A 25,224-nucleotide genomic window follows, 5' to 3' on the forward strand; every position below is an offset into this window, starting at 1 on the left:
TTAGTTGGTTGCCAACACTGGTGCAATATTTCTATTCTGTAATAATATTAGTCAAAAGTAAGTGTAAAATAAGACCATTTGTTTAAGCACAGAAAAAAAAGAAGAAATAAAAACACGGTGGATTTACTTGCTAAGCAAACCATGGTATATGTGGATTTGCATAACCATAATCCTTCACATGTTTCAACTTTCACCAAGTAGGTCAACTATGTTCTCTTGAAAAGCAATCAGATTAATTCACCGTTGCATGCTCTGCATCAGGACTACAGATTCTGATTAAGGAAATTTCACATTGCTCTTCTGGGCCGAGACCCACCATTGCTATTGATATTCCAGGCAGCTTCTCCTTCCTTCTGTTACATAGCCGATATACCCTAGACCTCTCAGTTTAAATTAGAGCCCAATAATATCTCACTGCAGTGGGGGCTGTGGCAGACAGAACGGAGTGTGTTCTGTCTCATTGATCTTATACATAGCTGAGTCATTGGCTCCATGCTTAAACACATTGCCATGGGAAGTCACAGCTGGATGTGTCAATGGTGCAGAGTACATTTATTTGGTTTTAAGGATGTAGAAATATTTTTTTGTGTAAAACAACACTACATAGCAAATCAAAAAATGTAGGTGCTCTCTAAAGCAATCAGATTCAGATCAGCAGGTGTAGCAGGATATTGTAGATAAAGTCTCAATGTCTTCACATTTCCCAGAAGACACAGACTTTCATTGCAAGAAGTCATACTCTAAGTTCTCACCTCTTTTTTTACCAGACCCTTATTAAATCTAAAACGATCTGTCACATTTTCTCTTTTAAGATCAGTCAATCATATACCTTTGGTCTGTAGATACCCTACATTTTTGAAGTAATTACAGGCCTTGGTCTCTACAGAGAAATTCTCTATCCTTTAATATTTCAATGTCCATTCATATTTCATGCAGCGGCAGACCTGCTGGTGTCTCTGTGTACATTTGGATAAACTAAACAGGTGAAAGAGTAAATTGGCAAAGACAAAGATCAAAGCCATGCCTCAGGGTAGTTTGTTCTAGAATTCATCTGTTAACATCATGTTTCTCTGATGCTTTTTTCTCCTTGCTTGATCACCCTGAAAGTCCTGAATGGAGTGGGGAAGCCGATGAGAATCATCTTTGAAGGGCGTTTTCATTGTATGCTTTCATTTGAGTTACAGTCTGACTGTTTAAGGTGACATAAAGAGAGGGCTATTGGGCACCCCAACAAACATTATTGCAGTCAAGTCTGGCCTACAGAGGCTGGCCTCATGTGTTAAACTTATTAAAGTGAAAGAAAATATGAACATAAATATTCATGCATATTTAATAGTTTGGATTACAAAATCATGGTTAGCGTTTTTAAAAGCAAAGAGAAAACATTTTCCATTAGCTGTTGCTGTCAACGTCCAATCATTTTGGCGCTTGGAAGAAGATAACCAGAATAAGCTATTACAAATTAGCATAAAATCAATACATTTCTATGTTTGGCCAATGACATTTTTGTACAGTAAACAATTTGGTGTTCCCCATTTGACATCCGATGTAAAACCACATGGCCTAAACCATTACTGCTGCTGAACTTCATTGGCTGTCAACAGCAGCGCGCCGCGCGCGTCCCTCTGCCTCTGTGACGCCGTCAAGCAAGCAGCGCGCAAGCTGCAGAGCTGTAAACCCGCTGTCAAACAGTGCGGACAAGCACGAGAGAGACCCGCACAGATCCGAACAGCTGCAGCTCCCTGTCACATAAGTTGTGCTGGAGACTCAAAGCCGAAACGTTACACGGGAGATCATTCCGCCCGGCTGTATGAGAGCAGAACCGCCGCCAAACGCGTAGAGGATTTGTGCCTGTTTCTGCGCGCGCTGCGCACGTGGAAATGTTGCGATGGCATGCACGAGGAGAACCAAAACTTTGGTGTCCACGTGCGTGATTTTAAGCGGCATGACCAATATTTTGTGTCTGCTCTACGTCGGATGGATCACCAATTATGTGTCTAATAGTGGAAACGTCAAAGTTGCAGGGAGGACGCGCGAGAAAAAGTTTGATGATGACAACAGAGGAGAAACGCTTAAGATTATAGAGAGACTGGACAGGCTGGAGAGTGTTGTTAACCAGCACATACAAGGTAATGATGTTTTGACATGACAGCATGATTTATATTAATTGCATGTTCTCATTTTACAGTTGCTGTATGTCACACTCCTACTTAAAGGGGTTTAAAGGGGCTTTGCACTTCAGATGCTGATGTTAATGAGCCTCTTTTTATAGCTCTGTTTATATACATACATAGAGATGAACTGGAGACCAATCATAATGTTACAGCACCTCTGTCTGTCTGGACTGTATTCAGCTCCCAACAGATTTCTGTGTTTAGATGGTGCAGTGTAAACTCCGGTTTATTGAAGCTAAAATGGGGGCATAAATTTAGCACTTGGCAAAGTCCTTGCATAAACATCAGTCCCGTGGCCTGTGTCATCATATTGCTTTGCAGGACTCAAACAGGACAGCTGGGAGTGATGATGATAACCTGCAAGAGTTTGAACAGCTTCTGATCCGGGATGATTAATCATCATTAGTGTACTGTTGATGTCAATCTGTTTCAGTGGTGTTAAAAATATGGCCTTGGAATGAAATAAGGGGGTGCTGTCTTCAAAATAACCCCCCATTTATGCCCTAACAGGCTTTGTGTGAGGAATTGTATTTCTGCAAAGGATTGATGCATGCGTTAATCTTGTTGAGAAGCATTTGGATGGATTTATGGGATATGTTGCTGTGCTGAGCTCAAGGTCTTAAAGCTTGCTTCTTGCTCAGTGCAGTCTTAGTGAAGCCATAAATGTCAATCAAAATATACCCAGTACACCTACACAATGAGGCACTTAAGCAATCGAGTGTATCATGTTACATTATATACGGTTCCAAAAAAAGATGCCACATAGTGATGCCTTCCTTACTTCTTAAAATATTTTAGGGTGAAATGTCTGTTCTTTTTTTTTTCTTTTTTTCTTTTAAATAAATACCATACAGAGAAAAATCATAGCCATTTGTTGTTTGATTTTACCAAGCATGTGTAAATATTGTGGCTTTTTTCATGCTGTTAAAACATTGTGCTATTTGTTTGAGCCTTCTGAATGGTCTGACAACAGCAGCTTTGGCTCAGCCAATAGCATGAGTTTGGGGTGGGATTATCTGTTTGGCTGACCAATGGAAGAGGGAGGGAATAATCAGAGAAACCTGTTTGAAAACAGCTATTGTTTTTGCATTTCCATTTCCATTTGAAGACTCACCATTTTATTGTGCAGCAATATTCAAAAAACGAGTATTGCCTCTCTGAGGGAAAATTAAGAGAAATTTGTTTTCAGATTTTTTATTAACTGAAACTGAAAGTATTAATATATATAATTAGTCACAGTTCATTTTGAGATTTCCGAAGATTGAAGTACTGCCTGTTCTTCTGTAAAAAGTACTTATTGAGGGGAAAAATAAATTTGATTTAAGTTTACATCTTTATTTAATGTGCTTTTTAGTATTTTATTTAGATTGTCAAATTGTTTTAGACTTACTCTAGATTCCCAAACTGGGGTTTGTGTATTGAAGAAAAGCTAATAATTAATTAAGATTCAAATACATAAATTCTATTAAAAAAATCTATCAAAATAAAACACTTGATGGAATGTTTTATTAGTTTACTTGCATGTCATGTAACCATTAACCAAAATCAGAAAATCATGATAATATAACTATCAAAATATTACACTAAATCTAAATATTTTAGGTCAAAGAGGTTTAGCTGAACAGAAACATTGGAAATACCTTTGGGAAGTGAAATTACACCTTTCATATGGGTATTCAAAACCCAGATTCACATATAAACTGCTCCTCTGTACTTTCAGAGCATAAGTCAAAGACATAAGTCTCAGTGAAAGAAATAATCAAGGCTCCCCTGATTTGCTTGCAGTCTCCTTCAGTTTTACGATAACTGAGTCTGTGGCTCCTGTCGGAGAGTCTCATTTCTTCAAAATCCATTAAGAGTGAAGAGTCCGGTTTTCACGCCCATCTGAACTGTCTGATTGCATTGTAATTGACAGAGACTGAGACTGGAGATCCAGTTTTGCATTGACATGAGCAACAGTGTTACAGAGGGAAAGAAATTAAGCTTGTTCTTTCCTTGTAACCCAGATTCAATAAGCAAATGTGAACTTTGGTTAGTGGAAGGTCACTGTGGAAATGCCATCTTTATTGTGCTTTGCTTGTGATGTGCAGGGATACGAGTACTGTGTTGTGCCATTTCAAATGTGGAGGAGTGTAAGATGCTGGAGAGTTAGAGAGGAAGCAAGGAAAACAAGTCTATTTCTTTGTAGTATATATGTAGCACATAAAATAGGTTTGAAGTTAAGTTAGCAGAGCTTTCCTTCTTTAAAGGGATAGTTCACCCAAAACGAAAATTTTGCCACCTCACCCTCGTTTCAGACAGTTATTTTCTTCCACAAAAAAAAAAACATTTCCAGGCTGTTTTTCCCTATTGTGAAATATATACAATTGAAATGGTTTATTGAACAAGAACAAAAGTACTTGGTCTTGATTTTGTCCATTAGGAATTGTTTGGAATGTTGAATGTGAATTTGAAACAAATAATGATGTGCAGAGATAAATCATTAATAATAAACTTTGCTATATTCTATAAATAAGAACTGAACCTTCGCAAAGACAGCCCCCCTTAGTTTCTGTTGCTATGTCCGACAAGCCATGGTGCTCTCACGCCATACATCATGTTCTCACACATTGAAAAATACTTCGCTTAGCAAAGTGGAAACTGACTACATGCCGACAGACAAGATAGAGCAGGTTACTTTTAGTTTAAAACAAAGTCTCAGCTTTCAAATTTGGTCTTTTTTTTTTTTAAGAAATTTAAACAATAAATACCATTGTGTGGCTCTTTAATGTGGCATGACAGATCACTGTAGCACCTCAGTTCAAGCGGCAATTGAACTGATCATCTCTTCCTCTTTATTAGTTATAAGACAAAACCATGAATGAATGTTAGAAGCTATATTTTTTCATCTGCGGAAAGATGTCAGTACATGCCATTTTTCAAGTTCAAGTCCACCAGTGTTAATCTAGTCTCCTATCTGGTTTGTTTGTCAGACAAAATGGTAGATTCGGTGTTATAACTGGTCAGATCGCCTGTCAATCAAACTCCTGGCGAAGGGTCAGTTGTCAGTTTTGATTTCATGGTAACTTTAATACCTTAAGGTACCCAAGAGTATCAGCAAAAAAGTACATTGTAGCTTGCTTATCATTTTTAAAAGTACTCTGGAGGCAGAACAACCTGATATTTCAGGTTTTGACATTGCCTGCGGCTTCCTGCACTTTGCACTCCAGGCCAGATCTTGGAAATGTCCTGTAATTCTTCTGCATTTAAGTGGCGGTTTACTGGGCTGCTTTTGTATTAGAATCAACCAAATGGATTTTATATATATAGATTTTAAGAGTAAATAGTGAAAAGTTAGTAACTTTATTTAAATTAGACATTTTAGAGATTGCACATCGGCTTGACCCATCTGAAATAAACACTTTTTAATGTTATTTAAGCATTTATGGGTAGCTTCATTTTACATGGTATTCAAAAGGGAGTGTTGTGTTTTTGAGATTTCAGTATTACCTTATTACAGGGTACAGGGCTCGTGGAAGAGTTCAAATGCACCAAAGCAAGGCTCGTCATGACCCTAACTGAATCTGAGGATGCAATCATTCGAACAGCGCCCCCCCGGGTAGTAGCGGGAAGGAAGTGGATTCCATCAGAAGCTGTTCAGAGTGCAAAGTCTGCGCTTCACTTCAGAGATGTGGTTGGACAAGTTCAGCATGGGAGGGCAGGGTTCGGACTCATCCCAAAAACTCCTCTGTGGCATAAAGCAACATCAGTGCAGAAGAGACAGCTAGTGGTAGAAGAAGTCAGGAGACAGGAGGAGGGAGAGCGACATGCCAAAGCCGTCTCAATGGCCAAGCAAGGGAGATGGACCAACTGGGAGTGTCTGGAGAAAAGAAAGATCAGCTGGCGTGACATCTGGCAGATGGAGGGAGCACGGCTGAGTTTTGTCATCAGAGCTACATACGACCTACTACCCTCCCCCCAAAATCTGAAAGAGTGGTATGGAGAAGATCCCACCTGTTCCCTGTGTCAAGTACCTGCATCCCTAAGGCACATTCTATCAGGGTGCACTACAAGTCTCACCCAAGGGCGCTATACTTGGCGGCATAACCAAGTACTCAGAGAGCTGGCATCAATACTGGATCAGAAGCGAACCACCACAAACAATCTCCCACAAACATCGGCAGGACAGGTCAATTTCACAAATTTTGTACCAGCTGGCCAGCATCAAGAGTATAGAACAACACCTAAGGATGCAAGCATCCTGCAGTCAGCGCGGGATTGGAAATTGGAAGTGGACCTTGATAAGAAGCTTGTGTTTCCCCCAGAAATAGCGGCTACAACACTCCGGCCAGACATGGTCCTGTGGTCTCCAACAACAAAGCTGGCATATGTTGTGGAATTAACAGTACCATGGGAAGAGGGGGTTGAAGAGGCCTATGAGAGGAAAAAGAACAAATATTCTGACCTGGCAGCTGAAGCATCCCAGAATGGCTGGAAGACCAGCATCTTCCCAGTAGAGGTGGGCTGCAGGGGATTTGTTGCCACTTCTGCCACCAGTTTGCTGAGAAAATTAGGGGTGAAGGGTCGCTCTCTCCAACAGGCCATCAAGTCCATGTCAAGTGCTACCGAAAAATGCAGTAACTGGCTCTGGATTAAACGTAAGGACCCCAACTGGGCAGCAAGGTAGAGACAGATGGTATGCGGTCAGGCTTAGGCCCGACTCAGGGAGAAGGGCGCCCCTGCCAGCAGAGCCCACCAGGAATATGGAGGGTATGGCATGGAGGGGGGTGTACCTGGGACGCTGGGTACACCGTTGAGCCTTCTGGAGACGTTGTGGGCCTCAATCAACGAAACGTCGATGAAGCAGGGTGCCCACCTGATGACCCCAATGACATACCTTACCCTCCTTTTCGCCACTCCACACCGATTGCTACTATCAAGAGTTTCCTACTAAAGGGATTGAAACATCTAGTTCTATTAGCTATACTTATTCAAAGAGATGGTCATGCTTAAAAATGAACTGACTTCCCTTCAACGGGCTTTTGCTATGGCATTATAAAAACATTGTTCTGTTTTTTTTGAATACCTCAAACAGCCTGACAACAGCAACATTGACTCAACCAATTGTTTGAGACTAAGGCAGGGCTATTTCTGAGGATGACCAATAGAATGCTAGGAGATGATCCAAGTTGTGCTTTTTAATTCTTAATTTTTTTTACATGTAGTACAGATCAATTTTACACATTTTTAACACATTAAAATCCATTACACAGATTTTCTCCTTAAGTGGATGCTTAATATATGAAAAAAGGTGCTTTTACATGCTTCCCTCCTTTTTGAAGCCTTTGATAGCACGGCCCCTTACTGGATTCAGTGTATAGAGAGTACAGTAGAGTCTTGTATTCACATGCTTATGGGTGATTGCTGTGCAGAGCTTTCTGTACATCTAAAGAGAACAGCAGTGTTGTACCGAGGGAGAATAACTCACAGGTTCTCTTCCTATTTTCACACAGCTATGCACTGGAGATCAGCAGGATGCCTGAGTGCTATAAAAATCCAGCCTTTGTACTATTATCTTTTCTTTTCCATGCCCTGTTCACAAGTTCATGAGTCACACTTTTGAGCCGAGTGTTACCCTGATAATTTTTGGACTGTCTGTCTCATTACGGTGCGCCTGCCTGACAATAAACGCTGGATGTTTTTGTGCGCACACCCTACAGGCATGTGTTGCTCTTTTGTACTGCCTCTGTTAAATACCACCTAAGATTGCTATCATTATCAAAGGTGTTTTTGTCCACGGTTCTCTAATTATAGGATAGGATACACAAGGGCTCGTTTTAACGCCACGCTTCACTTGCTGATGGGAAATGAAGGAGAAACGCCAGAGGGAAGGAATAGACCGGGAGGCGGATATATAACATGGAGGTCACAATGCACATTGTCTGTGATTTTTCTCAAAATGTCTTGATTGGGATTTTAAATGTGTTGTAGTTAATTAAAGGTGGGTAATTGCTTAGACACTCATCAGATTTTGCTAATTAAATGAGCTGTCTCTGAGGTGGCAAGGCATGCTCAGTCTAGACAGTGAAAATGAAGTAGTACCAGCAGTTTATTTACTGCAGTCTTTGCTATGAAGAAACGTTTTTTTTTTTTTTTTAATAATAATTTTTGATAAGGCTAAGCCCTATACAAGGGAAGCAGTAACTGAAATGTAAACTCACCCTACACTGTAAAAATAGATTTTTCAAAGTTGTAAATAAGATTATTGGAGTGCATAATAATACAACATTTTTATTCATTTTCGCAGTTTCGTGACAATGTTGTTATCTGTACACAAAACTCTTCAAAAGGTAAAATTATTACATTTTTGATAAGTTGTCGCGTCCTCCATGATCTTATTGTAAACAATTCATCCATTCCATTTGTCTATTGAATTGAACCAAGTCCCACCCGACATTTCTTTTTCCATAATCTGTTATTCAGATGTACAATATGTCAGAATACAGAAGAAAAGCTCTGTCGTTACATCCACTGCATTTGACTTTAACATTAAGTCAAACGTTATTTTCATGTTATGGTGGATTACATTTAGCATTATTCATTCAGCAGACAATTTTATCCAATGTGATGATGCTGATATTATAATTTTTATTTAAAAAAATAATTGTATTTAAATGCATACAAGTGTGTTTAAGCATTACAACATTATAATGTACAGTCAGAAAAAAGATTTTTGAGAGATTTGCTAAAGGTTACATTTAAGTGTTAATCAATTAGTATTTTAAAGATGAGCTTTAAAAAGAGTGGTAAATGATGGCAAATCTAAATGTAAGAAATAAAGAAAATAAACGTGCACAATTAAATATACAATACTGATCAATAAATTACAATTAATCCACAGTAAAAACATTTAATGGAGAAATAAATAGCATTTTGATATTTTATTAGCTATCATGTTAAAGCAACACTGAATGCAATATTTACAGTAATTTTCTCAAACAACATATTTGGAGCTGAAGTTTGCGCAACAGGAAGCTGAGCCTGCAAAATGCCCAAAAGTGGTGTTTGGGGTCAGGATTAGGGTTAAAATTAAAATCTGGGAGAAATTTTATATTTTAATATTTAATTTTATATGAGACACTTTCTCCCCCTCTGTCATTGGGCTCCACTTAGGGTGCATCCAGCTGCACTGATTTATCAGCCCGTCTCACTGATGTCTGTCGTCCGGAGAGCAGCCCGTAATCAAGCTTGAGCTTCGGTAATCCTCAGAGCTTGAAACGTTTTCAGCTTTATTGCTCCGTCCAGTCAGACACATTCAGAGGAAGGAGGTTGGGATGAATGACAGCATGATTTGTATTGTTTTGATTGATTCTGCTGAAGTCTGACAACAGATGGTGATACCAACATATAGTGAGGTGACTTGTCTAATTCAGTCCGATGTTTTCTGTTTGATTCAAACTGATTCATTAGAAAGAATCGCCTTGAGTGATTCATTAACACATTAGATGGCACTTAGGCCTGTATATTCGTAGTTGTGTGCCAAGTAAACAGTCGCCTGGTTCTTCTCCCGAACAGCGATGCAGGAAACACTCACTGAGTCAATGACCCAAGGTTAAAAACGGAGTCAATTGCCCTTGACTAACCGAGCGAGACCAAAATACTGTGTGCGGTTGAGATGTCCTTGCTTCAATGAGTGACATTCCTTGAATATTCCTGAGAACCTGTAGCATGTTAAGTCTCAATTGAGGCTGCTCTGGCTATTGCTTGCACAAACAAATAAAATTAATTCACTCTAGGTAAATGATAATTATAAGAAAAGAGTCATATATACTGTTTAGTATCATTATGCAAACATTTTTGAAAACCAGTGCTGTGACTGGCCATTTGAATCAAGTATTTTTAATAACAACATTAGCATTAGCAATGTAGATAGTACCCAGCAACCTGTTATTATAATAAAATTTTACACTCAAAGTGTTTCAGTATATTCTGTTCATATTCATTAACTTTTTATTAAAATAGCTATAGCTATAGTGTCTGTCATATGTGAGGTTCGAGAGGTTCCTCGCTCTCCTGTTCTCTCTGGCCTATGCTGTAAAAGCCATAAATAAAATATAAAAAAGGCATAAAATTTGTGTCCATTTCTTTCCATGAAATATGAAGGCTACAATGTTTGGTTGGATTGTTTAAACTTTAACATTATTTTGGTATATGCTTTGAGATATTATTTAAGTACATAATAAAAAGGGCAAACATTTGCAATACTAGCAAATGAACCTTAACTAAAACAATGAAAGAGCCTTCAGGTTCGTCACAGAGCAGAAAACAAACTGTGGCGACTGTCTGTCATAGCTGGACATCTCACACTGACCCGTGAGGACTTCATGGAGACCGAGCCGAGGCTTGCCCGGCAGGCACCCCTGAGGGACTCAATTCAAATGTCTCTCTGTGACTTTATTAACCTTTGCACTGATTAGAGAGTGCAAGAGTATATCGCCCACAGCAGGGAGCTGCATCTTAAATCTCTTATCACATATATGCGCCACACAGCATTCTGACAATTGTGTGCATCAGGACAATAATGCCTCCTGAACAGAAGCAGAAAACAGATCAGTGGAACAGTCTCTTGTTATCATGCTGCTAAAGCTAGAGAGCCATTGTGTTTGCAACAATGCATGCATGACTGTCTTGATGCATTCGGGAAAAGTTGATGTGTCGTTTCATTTGCAAACACAAAAATAGTGGTCGTGTTTGTATTTGGCGATTTCACTTCAGATGTGTCAGATTTTAGATGGGAGCTACCTGCTGTATGAACTTAATTTGAACTCAACTATCATCCTGCATTAAATTTTGGAGGACTTGTAACTTATTCAGCTTGATAAAGTCATCTTTTTGATTCTTTTTGTAGGTTAGTGGACAAGTCTATGAATCTAAATATACATTTTCATGTATTAAATATGACTCTTGCTCAACAAATGTTCCTCCTTATCCCACATGGACAGAACCTATATAAGGGATATATGCGCATATATGAAACCTATATGCAGTTTATATGCACATATATGCTGCATATATTAATTTCTCTTTGAGTTTCTGTTTTGGGGTGCCTTTGTTTTGCATTCTAGTATTGTGTAATCGGTTTATTGCACCGTTAATAGATGATTTTGAGTGGTTGGGAGTAGGGATGCACCGGTTGACCAGCCATAAATCGGTTTTTGGTCTTTTTTCAGCCGATTTTTCCGGAAGTGCGCCCGCGTGCACAGACTGCATTGTAATCATTCGCTATCATGTAATTTGTGTGGAAGTATTTCGAAATCTGTGCGCAGGACACGGGCAGCCGTTCAGCACTGGAAGTGCAGAGCTACACGTCTGAGGTAGTGATGGGTCGTTCGCGAATGAGCCGACTCTAAAGCCCCCTTTCCACCGCACACGACATTCGGACACGATTGTCGCATTTCTTCCTCTAGCGGCAGTCGCACAGAACTTTCAAACTGGTCGTGCAGCAACCGTTACCTTGGCATATTCACCATGGTAAAATTAATAATTTTAATGAATATAATTAATGTATGAATGCATCGTCACAAATCAGATGACCCCCAAAATAAAAACAGTAGGTTTTATGTGGCTAATCAATGTAAATAATGGTTTAATAATTATTAAATAATTATTTCTGCCATAATTATTCTAAACCACCATTTTACAGAAATCGTGTTTAAAGAATAATGTTAAAGTTAACAAAATATTGGTAATTCTGACCTCGCACCGATTGTTTTGATTAGAATACATTACATCCGGTCGGGCGTTCGCATACAGTCTAGTCGCAGAAGTTCAAATATTTGAACGTATCCGAGGCTCAAATCGGGTCCGAAATTTCCGCATACGCATGTGATCGGAACTCCACGCAGCTCCCGCACTACTTTCCATTGGAAATTAATGACTTCCGGTCTGTCGCTTGTCGTTCGTCGGAGACAGTGTAAGGGCGGCTTAAGAGCCGGCTCTTGTAGGTGAACGACGGGAGCTGGCTCGCATATCTGAAGAGCTGACTCTATTTTTTTTAAAAAATAGCCTATAGAAATTAAATCATTATGTGAAAATGAAATAATGCATGCAATTTTTTTTTTAATTATTGAATAATTCAAAGAACAAAAAAAATATTATTATATTATTTCTACTGTCTGATCAGCCTCACATTCTGTTCCTGTCAATTATACATGAGGTGTCAACCAATTATACGGCATGAGGGAGGGGCCGAGCCATCACACACACACACACCACACACACAGTGTCAAACTCGGAGGAGAGGAGAGGAAAAACACCACAGCTTTTGAAAACAAAACAAAAGCAGGAAAATGAATCGGAAGCACAGCAGCATTTGGAATCATTTTAATGATCATCAGCCCCTCGAAAGTAAGGCAGCTTGCATTTCTGAATGCAAATCAGAAGTAAACGTCAGTTCTGTATAGGATGATTATTTTTATTTTACCTTAAAATTATATCGACTGAATTTGATTTTAAAATCACCTGCTGTAGCACACTGAAAAAAGTATTTAATTCATCCAATTAAAAAAATTTAGGGTAATGATTCACATTTATATTTTTTAACTTGAGACAATAGTTATTTATTTTTCATTGGCTCAAGTAAGAAAAATATAGATGTGAATCATTACCTTACATTTTTTTTTTTTTAATTGGAGGAATGAAACACTTTGCATCTTTGTTTTATTCGCACCAACATTATTTGATTTTAACATTTTGGAATAATATTTATACAGCATACTTTTATTTAGTCCCACTGGTAAAGACCTTGTTTTAAATTTAAAACCAAATTTAAAAACTAAAACAAATACTGAATGCTGATGCTGAATGTGTGTTGATTGTGTTGTTTGGATTGTAGAACTATGCAGTTATTGCCTTTAATTTCACATGGTTACAGTTAATCTTTTCATTTAAGGCCAGTTCTCTGTAGTTTCAACCCAATTCAAAAACAAAAGCTAAATGCTGATGTCTGTACCATCTATGTTTGTATTGAATGTAGTCTACTTACTTTGTAGTTATTGCCATTAATTTCAGGTGGTTACGGTTATTGTTTTCAATAGCCAAAAGCCAGTTTGGCCTATTAAATACCAAATAAACATCTTGTTTATGCACACTTTACTTCTTTCTTGTTTGTTGCTTAAAGATCCCCAAAAAAATCGAAAATCGGTATCGGAATCGGCCAGTTTGCTTGTAAAAAAATCGGTATCGGAATCGGCCATGAAAAATCATGATCGTGCATCCCTAGTTTGGAGATGTGAAAGTGACTCTCTGTAACATATTGACTTTAGTATATATATACTAGGGCTGAAACAATTAGTCAACATTATCGACAACATCGACGATAAAACAAATTGTTGGCAAATGTTTTTAAGTAGTGATTTGATCTCGTATCTACCTAATGTGAGAGCCCGCAGTAATGCAGTTTGACCAGTGTGGCGCTGTAGTGCAAGACTGTATTACAGCTCTCCTGATTCAGTTCAAAAGAAGAAGACAGAGCTTCAGTTAACTCCAAGGGGGCAGGGTTTCATATTTTTTTGAAGCAGCCCTGGGCGCCGCCATTGGCTAGCAGACCCTCACCTGCTGTTAGCATTCCATTGACTCCCATTCATTTTGGCGTCACTTTGACAGCGAATAACTTTACATCTGAGGCGTTTAAAGACTCCATTTGTCCATTAATTATTTCTAAAGAAACACGAAAATGTATAAAATGCTCCATTACCTTGTATCTTACGTTGTGGCCCTGAAGAAGCAGTTTTTGTAAAAATAGGCTAACGATTGCGTCATAACCTGCGACTCTCTGTCGCACAGTAGAGAAATTACCGTACAGACAGGAGGAGAAGCTCGCAGGCAATCTTTTACTGTCTATGAGGCAATCGGGGGGATGTGGAGGCATGAGGTCAAGGGAGAAGCCCATAGAGAGTCCATAAAAGCAACGGGATAAAATTATTCAACAACGTCTGCAAGATTCGGTGGGTGATTCAGATTTCCTTTGGCACAGCTATTAGAAGACTTACACAAGACAGGTTGCTCACGTGACATCTACGTCATCAAGCTCAGTTTGAGTCTGCGCAGTACGCCCGACCCCCAGGAAGTGCGTGCTTCCAATTGACTTCACTTGTCTCCATTGAATCCAATGGGGTCGCTGTGTCCATTTCTTTTACTGTCTATGAGTTAACCTGAGAACCTGCTGAGCTGCATTTAGATGAATATGTAAATATATACTGCGCAATAATAAGATGTTAGAAGCAATAACTAAATAAACACAACAAAAACTGACCGCAATGTAAAAGCAGCACTTAAGAACACATTTGATTACAGCGATGTCGATGTTTGCAAGAAATCTGAGGTTCGGCACTCCAGTAAAGAAAAGTCCACCCACATGGAAATAACCTATATAAACATATATGTTTTAATATAGGTTTTGATATAGGTTTTTAATATATGTGACATATATAAAATTGGCCATTTTCCTATATTATATGTACATATAATATAGGAAAACGGACAATTTAGCTAGCAAGCTATTTCATAAAGTGGTGGGGACAAAATAAGCCACAATGAAAGTGCTGTAAATGAAATGTATTTGAGTTCTGATCAGTTGTATGTGTCATATTTTGACTGGACAATTTATTATAAGCCAGTATTTGGTAGACTGTTTGTAAACATGGCCCCGAATTATTTTTCTGTCGAATTTTGCTCTCTGATCTGGCATTTATATAACACGTTTTTATTTAAATAAATAAGTAGCTCAGCAGAATCACAGATGGTGGAGTTTAGATTTTTTTAGAGTGTAATATGCTGGGCTGCTCACTCTGTGCATTAGGCCACCTGTTAATGAACTGACATGACGGAGGGAGAGCATGTAATTGATGTCTTATTTCAGTCTCACTTAAAAAAATAAATAAAATCAAGTCGCTCCCCAATTCCAAGTAATCATAGGACACAGTACTGGACAAAAATCTATCTATGTATATACTGTAAATGTATACTGTAAAAATGAATTTTTCGATTATGCATATTATGTATTTAATTAAACATTTTAACCAATTTACAGTCCTAATAATTTTAAGAGAATATTAAACCTTTAGACTATTTAAGAAAAATTAAATATCACAGTATTATCTTTCTCTTTGTGTGGTTTGTTTTAGCATTTGTTGGCCTTTGAATGCACCATGTGTTTTCTGCTTTCTTATTTGAAGGTCACTAAAGTGATTTCTAGAGGATCTTGACTGTGATTTAAGTGCTTTTTTTGTTTGTCAGAAGTGGCAGGGTGAGGCTATAATGATGATCTTTTCTACAGGATTGTGTTTGGCATGTAGAAATTACAGGCAATGAGCTGTAACGTTTGATTTATGAGGCCAAAGCAATTCATTTAGCAAGGAAATCAACAAAAGTGCCATTTTTTGTTAGAAAAAAAAACTAAAAAAACACACACACTCTTGCCTTTACGTAAAGCCTGTTAATAGTTCAGATGCAGATTTCAGATTTGGAGCCCACACATAATAATGCATTATATCACCTGAGGGACATTCACTGCCATGTATCCTGCTGCTAATGGTGTTCTGATGAAAAGCGTGGCCGTCCGGGGCTGCTCATGCACTTGTGTGCACAATCACATAAACATTCAGTGGCATGGAACATCCTGCTGACCTCTAGGTACCCTGCTAATGCAATTACTAGCACAGCCCACGGCCGTCCAAGCGAACAAAAGGCTGTGCATTAACCAGCTCGATTTCAAAACAACTCAAAGTCCTCAGTTTCTTTGTGCATCTTTTTTGTTGTCTTTTAAATTTGTACAGTTTTAATACAAGTATGAGAATGTTTTCAGCGTGACATGTAGTCTAATAGAAAGAAAATAAATTTTGTTGCCTTTTGTAAAACTGGTGTCAAGGACAGAGGACTGCACGATTGTTTTGTTTATTTCAAGGTTTCAGTTAGATTATTATTAGTGGTAGTATTATTAGTGTTATTAATAAGTATTATTAACATTAATTATAATTATTATTACTATAATGAACTTCATGACTCTTTGAGTTTAGTTTAGTTTCAAAAAATCCTAGTCTTATTTGTTTTGTGGAATATGCACAAAGAAATTCTCTTATTAACATTTAGTCTTATATCATTTAGTCTTATAACCTTGAGCATTTGAAAACTACAATTCTGCATAGCATTCATTCCTTTTAGCACTCTGCTTTAATGAGAAATTGATTTTGGAAATACTGAAATTTGTTTGAATAATTCACTGCTCAATGTCATGGATTAATAGCAAGACATATAAAAAAAATCGCCCAAAGAAGCACTATTTTCTTTTTGCCAGAGAAAGAATAATTGTCCGTGTCAGGGTGTCGAATCCATTCAGAATAGCAGACTTCCCTACAGTGTCTTAATGTCCTGTTAAGATTATTAAGTTTATTCACAAGCTCTGTGAATTTGTGAGGAAATGTTTAGATAGATGGTCATCTATCTGTGTGGTGCATATCATGGCCTGCATTTACCAACAGGCTCACCAAATTATTACCAACAATAACTTTTAAAGTAATTTCTGCTTCAAGCGTAATTGGCTGTATTCCATTTAAGTGAAAAACCTCGGGGAAGAAAGAACATTACAAATACGTACATTTACATAGTGTTAACCTAGCAGCAGTTTGCCTGTAGCTAACGTGCCAAACCAGCATGAAGTGGTATTGTCAGTGACTCAAATGACTCACAGTTTAAGTTACCCAGAAGAGCTGATAATTGTGAGACCTGCCTCAATTTCATACTCTGCAGGGTAGCATGAATTCCCAGCAGTGTGCTGTTTGGCAGCTTTCAGCTTGACTTTGAAAGGCCGCTAGCACACTCCAGTTAGAGAGGCTAATGTACCTGATACTATGAACTAGCGTTTGTAAAAGACAGTGTTAAATTTCTGCAGTAATATACTGTAATGCACGAACATGTTTTGGCCCACAATGCTGTATTTACATTGTGGTTGTTACATTATGTTGAAAATTATGGCAAAAATTTTGTGCAGAACAATCAGATCAAGGAGTGCACATAAGTGGTTGTAATAAGTTCAGATCGATCACTTGGACACCAAGATGGTTGACCGCAGTTAATGCACAATCGCTATTTTAGATCAACTAACTGTAATACTGTGTAAGATTTCCATTCAAACTAAAAGCATACATTATTCAGAGGTTTACAAAAGTTTCAGAGCAAATACGCAAAACTGTGACATTTCATTCACTGACGTGCTTTACTTTGGCAGCGTTCACTTGCCGGCAACCCACCAAAATTAAAACTTTATATATAAAAATGGAAATGTGAAAAATGTGAAAAATAAGTCTTGATTGATAGATAATCTGCCCCAGTAGAGCCATCATAGTTTGTGTGAAAAGAAACTAAAGTGGTTGGTATTTCATTGCCACTTATGTTCATTTCAGCTGTAAATTGCAGTGAATTATACCTGTATATAGGAATGTTTTAGAGGCATGTTTTCAAATGTGCCTATGTTGAATTTGTCAGAATTTTGTTCGAAAACTTTATGACTTCCTTTGTCCTGTGGAGATCAAACAAAGAAATTCTGAAAACTGTGATGATTAATTTTGCATGCAGTTACAATCAAACAGATCTAAAGCATTCAAACACCAAAAAGGAGCATAAAAATTATTTGAGAAACATACTGAAATTGAGGTCATTATTCACTAAAATTCTGAACCACTGCTGCCACTGGATCACTGAGTCAGGTTAAATTCAACACAAGAATCAGTGTGATTGATATCTGAACAGTTAATTTAGGCTGATTCATTGAGAAGATCTGAATCCAAAAAATGATTCATTCATGATTCGCTCATCAGTAACTGCAATGAATATGTCAAGAAGAGCTTGTTTGGTGTTCCACTGAAGAAAGTAAGGCAAACTGGTTTGAAATGACATGAGGGCGAGTAAACAATGACAGAATTTCTCATTTTAAGTCTCTGTATAGTATCTGTGGTCTTGTTTTGTCAGACAATGACTGTAAATCATCACAGTCTGATAGAATGGGGCTGTTTGGATTATGATGCCTTGTTCTATTTTAGCTGTTTGTCACTGAATAAGGCTCACTCTGGTGTACATGCACGATTCATATTCATGTTTTGTTTTTTTCAAACATGTCTCTGTGAAGTCAGAAACCATTGCGTTATGGTTACATCAATGGCAACTTGGAGGCGTCAAGCGCTTCTAACATCTAAAACACTTCAGATTGGTGGAGATGGGATATTCATAGTAACATGCCAATTGAAACTGACTTTGTTGCCATGTAATGGTACGTGCCTTTCAAGTAGGGTACTTAGCATGCTCTAGGGTGTGATACATCCCACAGCAGATAATAAAAAATTCATTAATTATTTTGAGTTGCCAAGACATTCAGGACCTATACCGTCATGTATAGCTTCAGTGGGCTATTTAATGTGTCTTAAAAAAGCGATTGGATCTGTCGACTTAGATGTAATATCTGCTGTAATCTTGTGGGCCGGCAGGACATTTGAACCAAGCGGATGCTTACATAACAGCTCTTAATGAGAAGAGCAGCCAAAATTGCATTCATCACCAGTGACTGGTTCACTCAGCAGCCTGGTCATTTCCACTGTTGTGAATATAACACCTATGTGCTCTCAACCGTTTTATGTGATCTGATTAGGCTTGACGTTTAGAGAGATTTGGATTCAATTAATTTGGCATTTGGATTCAATTAATTAAAGGAGCAGGATGTCGGTACATTTGTTGTCAGTTATTTTCAGTGCCTCATTGGTGTAATGTATGTTAATTTCAATCTTCTGTCCATTATATGTGTAGAAGACATTGTCTGAAATCTAGGTCTTCAACATGCTTGCTTGTGCTGATGCAGATGGAATTTTGTGCTAAAAAAATTTGACAGAGTCAAAGGCTACGTTCACACTGCAGGCTGAAACGACCCAATTCCGATTTTTTTTCCCCTATGCGACCTGTATCTGATCTTTTCATGACAGTCTGAACGACACAGATCCGATCTTTTCAAATGTGACCCAGGCCACTTGGGTATGTGGTCCTGAATCCGATACGTATCCGATCTTTTGAAATGCGACCTCCGTCTGAACGGCCAGGCCACATGTATCCGACCCGTACGTCATTGATACGCTACAAACGTCATACGTCTGCGTTGAAGTAGGCGGGAACGAGAAGATAAACTGATGAATTCTGTATTAGTGAAGCCACTCACATCAGTATCCCACCACTCCTGGCTGCGACTCCGCACCCACACGTTTCTCTGTACCGACGTTGCTAACACTGCTCCACAAAACGCCATTGTCAAAAACCTTGCTCTCCTCCTTCTTTTTAATTTTCTTCTTAAAACGAGAAGATTGTAATTGTGCTGGCTCCGTTGGGAAAATAACTTTAATATTGCAAAAAGAGCTCCGCTGTTGACTACACTGTTGTTGACATTCATGTTTAACGTTAGCTACTTCCGGAAACAACGAGTGACGTCGTTGAGCGTTGAGTACTCTTCTGCTCATGCGGGTCACTTCTGGGTCATTTCACGTTCACACAGGAGATCACAAAAGGTCGCATTTAATTGGAAATGTGAATGGCCTTGCAAAAAAATCAATTTTTTTCAAAAAATCGGAATTGAGCATTAAGCCCTGCAGTGTGAACGTAGCCAATATATTACTAAAATACTAATGAGCCTGACTGGGTTTCCGGCTCTATTCCGATACCCAAACAAATGACTCCTAACGAGCCAGTTCTTTTAAGTGAATCAAAAACATACAGCACAAACTGTGAAGTCTGACTCCTGAACATTGATGATTGATCATTAATGACTATTGTGAGCTAGTTCTTTTTTAGTGAATCAGAAACATACTGTACAGCGTTTGTCCGACTCCCGAACAAATAACTCTTATGAGTCTATTTATTTATTTTATTTTTTTTGTGAATGACATTGTGTTGATGTTTTGTCAGTATTTTATAGCAGTTATAGTTATAGTAGTTTTTTGTTTGTTTCTTATTATTTATTATTCAGGCATTTAATTGCATTTATGCCACATTTGAATGAAAATTATTTCATTTATCAAAGAAAATGCTTTTTTTTCCCTTCAAATGTTTGTTTCTTAAAAGTACTAAAAGAAAATTGAATGGAACCAATATGGAACTGGAATTTTTAAACTCTTTACCGTTCCCATCCCCACATGTGCAATTGTTAGCTATTGAAACCCAATAAATGAATCCTAAACTTCCTAAATGTCTTATTCTACATCCGTCTCCTCTGATCGATGTGCTCAACGGTGGTCCATTTCCTGCCTCTCTTGTGGTCAGACAGATGGCCGGCCTTAACGGCGGATCACGTTATTCCTCACTCTCCTCAGGACTTCAGGCTGAGCCAGGTCATCGAATCCAGCCTCACTTGCTCTCTGTGTCACCATCCCTGGAGGGCTGCAAAACACTCTCAGAGAAACTGAATAAAATATATTTCCTGACTTTGCCAGCAAGCTGTCCTTTTCCATAAGCTGCCCAGAGTGTGATGGAGGGGAAAGGAAATGTGTGCAGATGGAGTGTTTAGACGGTCAGGACACGTACCTTCTGTTTCTCCATTCTATAGTCTTGGGTTGTCCTACCTAAGGTCACAATATTGTTTAATGATGGTGGCTGGGACATTTGCCCTGTAGCCTTCATACTTTCAAGGGATTCATGTCTTATACTTAGAAAAATAAAAAAATAAAATGTTGTTTGGCTGTTATGGTCTGACATTAATGTTCTTGGAAGACCGATATGAATATTTGGATTTGAAAGGCCAAACCTCCTTTTTCTCTTCTGTTTTTCTTCTTTTTGTCTCTCTCTAGTCCTCTTATGTTACTGTTCAGAAGTTTGAAGTCAGAAAGATTTTCTAATGCTTTTGAAAGTCTCTTCTACTCAAAATATGTGTTAAAAACAGAAATATTGTGAAATATTACAATTTAAAATATATATATTTTTTATTTTAATATATTTTAGAATTAAATTTATTCCTGTGATGAAAAAGCTGAAATTCTGAAATCATTCAATATGATTTGGTACTCAAGAAACATTTCTTATTTAAGTTGAGTTCCAATACATTAAGTCAATTATGACTGGATGATTTGGGTAAAATGACTCTAAGTGCACACCTGTTATTGCATATTATATCAATACAGCAAGTTTCTTTTACAACATTAGTTTAATTTATATTATGTGGCAGAAAAATTTTACAAGATTAAAACAATAAATACTTAAGACATATTAAAATAAAGAGTAAATAATGAAGTCATTGAATAAAGTTTCTAAGACAGTTTTAATGTGATTTTCAAGTTAAAGTCTAAATAAAAACCAAGCCCTGGGATATAAGAAACACCCATGTATTGTTTTTCCATTGATTTGTCTATAAAATATGTCTGAGGCTTCTTGATTTTAAAATGGAAAGTATGTCTTCAGGAAGCAGAGCTGTGTTGTCTGTCTGCGTTGTCTCATCGGTCTGAATACATTTGACAGCAAAACATTATTTCAGCTATGTTAACTTATTAGGGCCATCAGAGTGCTCTCATATTTTGGCTTTCAACGTCGTCTCGGGCCTGTGAGTCAGAGACAAATACACATGCACACACAAACTGCATGTGACATGCACACTCACATTAACCCATATTTGTGGCAAAGAGCTTCTCCAAAATGTCAGAACGGCATGATGTTTTTGCATTTGCAGGCTGTTTGCATGTGCTTTTCTGAAATTAGTAGTTTAGTTACATGCTAGGTGTCTGGTTTTACATTTGCTCTATAGATCTGGCACTGACTGGCAGACGCCATGCCACAGGCGAGGTCAAAATTGCTAGCCATGATGCAATCCTCCTGAGGCTTTTGCATTTTAAAAAAGGAAAACAACTTTGTTTCGGATTGGATCCATATGTTTGTCTCATAACATGAATCTTTTCTTTTCACAGTGTTTTGAAGGTATAGTTCTCCCATGTTGTTCCAAACCTGTGTGACTTTTTTTTCTTCTGTGGAGTACTAAAGGAAAAATATTAAATAATGTATTCTCTCAAAGCTATCATATGACTTCGAAAGACTCGGAATATGGTGCACAAGTCTTATGAACCACTATGATGCTTTAATGGAGCTTTTTGGTCATTTCAGAGCTTGACCGCCTCTGTCCTCATTCTTTTTCATTATATTAAAGACTGGCCAGGGTATTCTTTAAGAATCCACAGAAGAATGAAAGCCACACAGGTTTTGGTGGTAAAGATATATTATGAATACATTTTTAAATATTAAATCTAAAGCTTTGAATGGTTATTTTTGGAGGTTGATAACTTCAGTACTTAGAGCTTAAATTACAGGGATTTAAAAAGTTGTTTACTTCGAAGTGAGGACTCAGTCATGGCTGTAAGTAGGCTATATACTTCAGCTGTACTGAGCACAGGATTTTATTCATTGATTTTGAACAACCTTGTGACGTAAGGTTGTACTTTTTTGTGGAGTTCATTATAATTAGTTCTATTTGGTGAGTAAAGGCCATTTTAGCTCTTTAGCAGGAAGAAATATTTGTATTGATCTTTTTTCATACTGCTTCCACACAGATTTACAAAGTAGTTTGGAAATGGTAATTGCATTAAAAAACATTTGCAAGATAATTGTGGTTTTGTCACTGCAGGAGGTTTTATTGCAAAGCTGTGAATGTCTTTTAAATGTGCTGTTGTTCAGAATTGTTGTAATGTATTCTATAATTATTTTATGTGGTCTTATAATTTGGTCTATTTGGTAATTAAAGCCCTTGCTGTTCTTTTTCTTTTTCTAAAGAATTTATATTTTTATTAATCATTATTTTTATGTTGCTTTGCCTAATGCTTTTAGGAGACTTTTATCATATTTAGGAAGTATTTTCAAAATGGTTATTGCATTGAAAAAAAAAGGTTGGAAGTGGTGCAAATTTGTGAATCCCTTAAAAGTCGCTATTTTGCAGAATTATTCTTTATATATTATATCATTATTTTATGTATTATATATTTATTTTAGATATTTTTATTAATATTTTATTGATAGGTGCAAAGTGCATGATGATGAAAAATATATATTTATTTAAAAATATTTATTTAAGTCTAAAGGGTGCAAATTGCCTGATGATGGAAAAGTATTTATTTATTCAAAAATAATGATAATGGTGTTCATGTTAAAGGCAAGTAAAGGGGCTTTTATTAGTTGGGTTTGGGCTATTATGATATAATGTACAATTAGGGACAATAATGATTGTGCATTGGAACCTATAAAGTGTTATTATTATTATAAACTTTATTTGACCAAAGACAAAAAGCTGTCAGAGATCAAAAAGAGTGGACCAACATAGGCAGCCAAAAATAACATGTAAAGATATTATTTAGCTTATTTTTTTATTCCGCACATAAATGGAAACAAAATGTCAGCGAGTGTGACAATTTAAAGAAAATTAAAGTTAATTAATGAAAATGAATGAAAGTTCATTTTAGCATGTTCAGTCTGTTACTTTGAAATGTTTAGGCTGTTGCTTAGCACTTCTGTATGCAGTTTAATTATTATCAGTGTAAATGCTGAGTTCTACTCATACCGAGAGGCACATTCATTTCCAGCCTGTCATTCTCTTCTGGAAAGCAGTAGCTACACACAGTAGGTGCTATAACAAATCATACATTTTCTTCTTTGTGTTCATAGCATATGACGGGAAGATCCATCTTTCAAACTACTTACACTGCTCTGTCAGTTTCTGCAGTTATCTCTCCTCTTTTCTTATCTCGATACAAAACAACAGTGTCAGTGAAACAGCTTAGATTATCATCTGAATCTGAAGCCATTTGGAGCACAACAGCATAGAGGACACCGATTTAGAGTATCTATTTGCATGTAAGTGTAGTCATATTGAGACTACCTGAATTAAATGGTGAATTGAACTTCTAAACACCAAAATGGAGGGGTTTTGGACCCTAAGTACTGTTATTTTTCTTGCCGTTTGATTTCTAGCCAGTAAAACATTCTGGCCTGTTTTCTGAATGACTCAGTTTGAATGTAGCCTACTCTGCTGAATAGAGCTGGAATGAGGCTAAGCTCTGTTTTACTGTGAATGTGATTTTTCAAGCCTCCTGACTAATCTTTGGTTTAGCTAATTTGAGCAACAATTCCAAAATCCTAATTTTAGATTGCTGATGTAGTTTGGGAATAACTGAAAAATCTAAGTAAGCTACAAATAACATTTTAAAGAATAGCATCAAAAACTGGCTTCTTTTTTTTGTATGTTTGCATGACAGCCCTTTAAAAGGTATTTATAGTCATAAAAGCAGTGTCACCTGGTCTGAAATTGGTTTCAAATTGTCAGTGTCTACAGTGGCAAAGATGAATTATTCTCCGCGGGCCAGCTCTTTGCAGTGGCTGTAATTAAATAACCTCTGCTGTTAATTAGCACTGCTTAATTGCGTGCATTAGCCTTTCATCATTCTTTGAGCACTGCCAGGGCACTTTCCCTCTGTTATGCCTGTGTATTCAGCATTCATAGTTCTGCAACCTGTCATAATTTCTTAGTATTTGAATTTGATGGAGTGAAAGGTAGATATTTGCTGCCTAGGAAGCTTGATGGAGAGTTTAGGCGAAAAAGATTAGCTATACTTAGGACTTGAATGTATCGCTGACTTGATGAATGCCATTGCGAAAGTACTATGGCGCTATACCATAATACCATAGTATTGAACAATGCCATATTCATATTCTGCGGTACATATACAGTACACCCAAGTACTTTAAAATATGTGGTATGGCCATGGTACATGTCCCTAAAATATTGAATTACCTTTATATATGGTCAAACCCATGATGTTACTATATCATATTAAAAATTAAACATTTTTCATTGTGTTGTACCTCATATTAGTGTAAGGGAAAATTGAGCAAAATTGTATTATGTTAGTCATAGTATTTAGTAAATAATATTTGTTTTTTTATTTACATATTGCATATATTTATCATATGTATTATTATTATTACTACTGTTTTTATTGTTGGTATTTCATAATAT

The 25,224-nt window shown here is 37.3% G+C and overlaps 1 protein-coding gene across 1 annotated transcript in view; it reads left to right on the top strand.

Annotated features, from left to right (window-relative positions):
* The first annotated feature begins 1,607 nt into the window (after positions 1–1,607).
* Positions 1,608–25,224, top strand: part of LOC132133631 (polypeptide N-acetylgalactosaminyltransferase 18-like) — a 48,903-nt gene continuing 25,286 nt past the window's right edge. The window contains exon 1 of the mRNA XM_059546517.1: positions 1,608–2,129. Coding sequence (XP_059402500.1) covers positions 1,889–2,129 — 241 coding nt within the window. The 5' untranslated portion in view covers positions 1,608–1,888. The remainder of the gene's footprint in view (positions 2,130–25,224) is intronic.

The sequence above is a fragment of the Carassius carassius genome, chromosome 50 (genome assembly GCF_963082965.1).
Source record: "Carassius carassius chromosome 50, fCarCar2.1, whole genome shotgun sequence".
Taxonomy (NCBI): domain Eukaryota; kingdom Metazoa; phylum Chordata; class Actinopteri; order Cypriniformes; family Cyprinidae; genus Carassius; species Carassius carassius.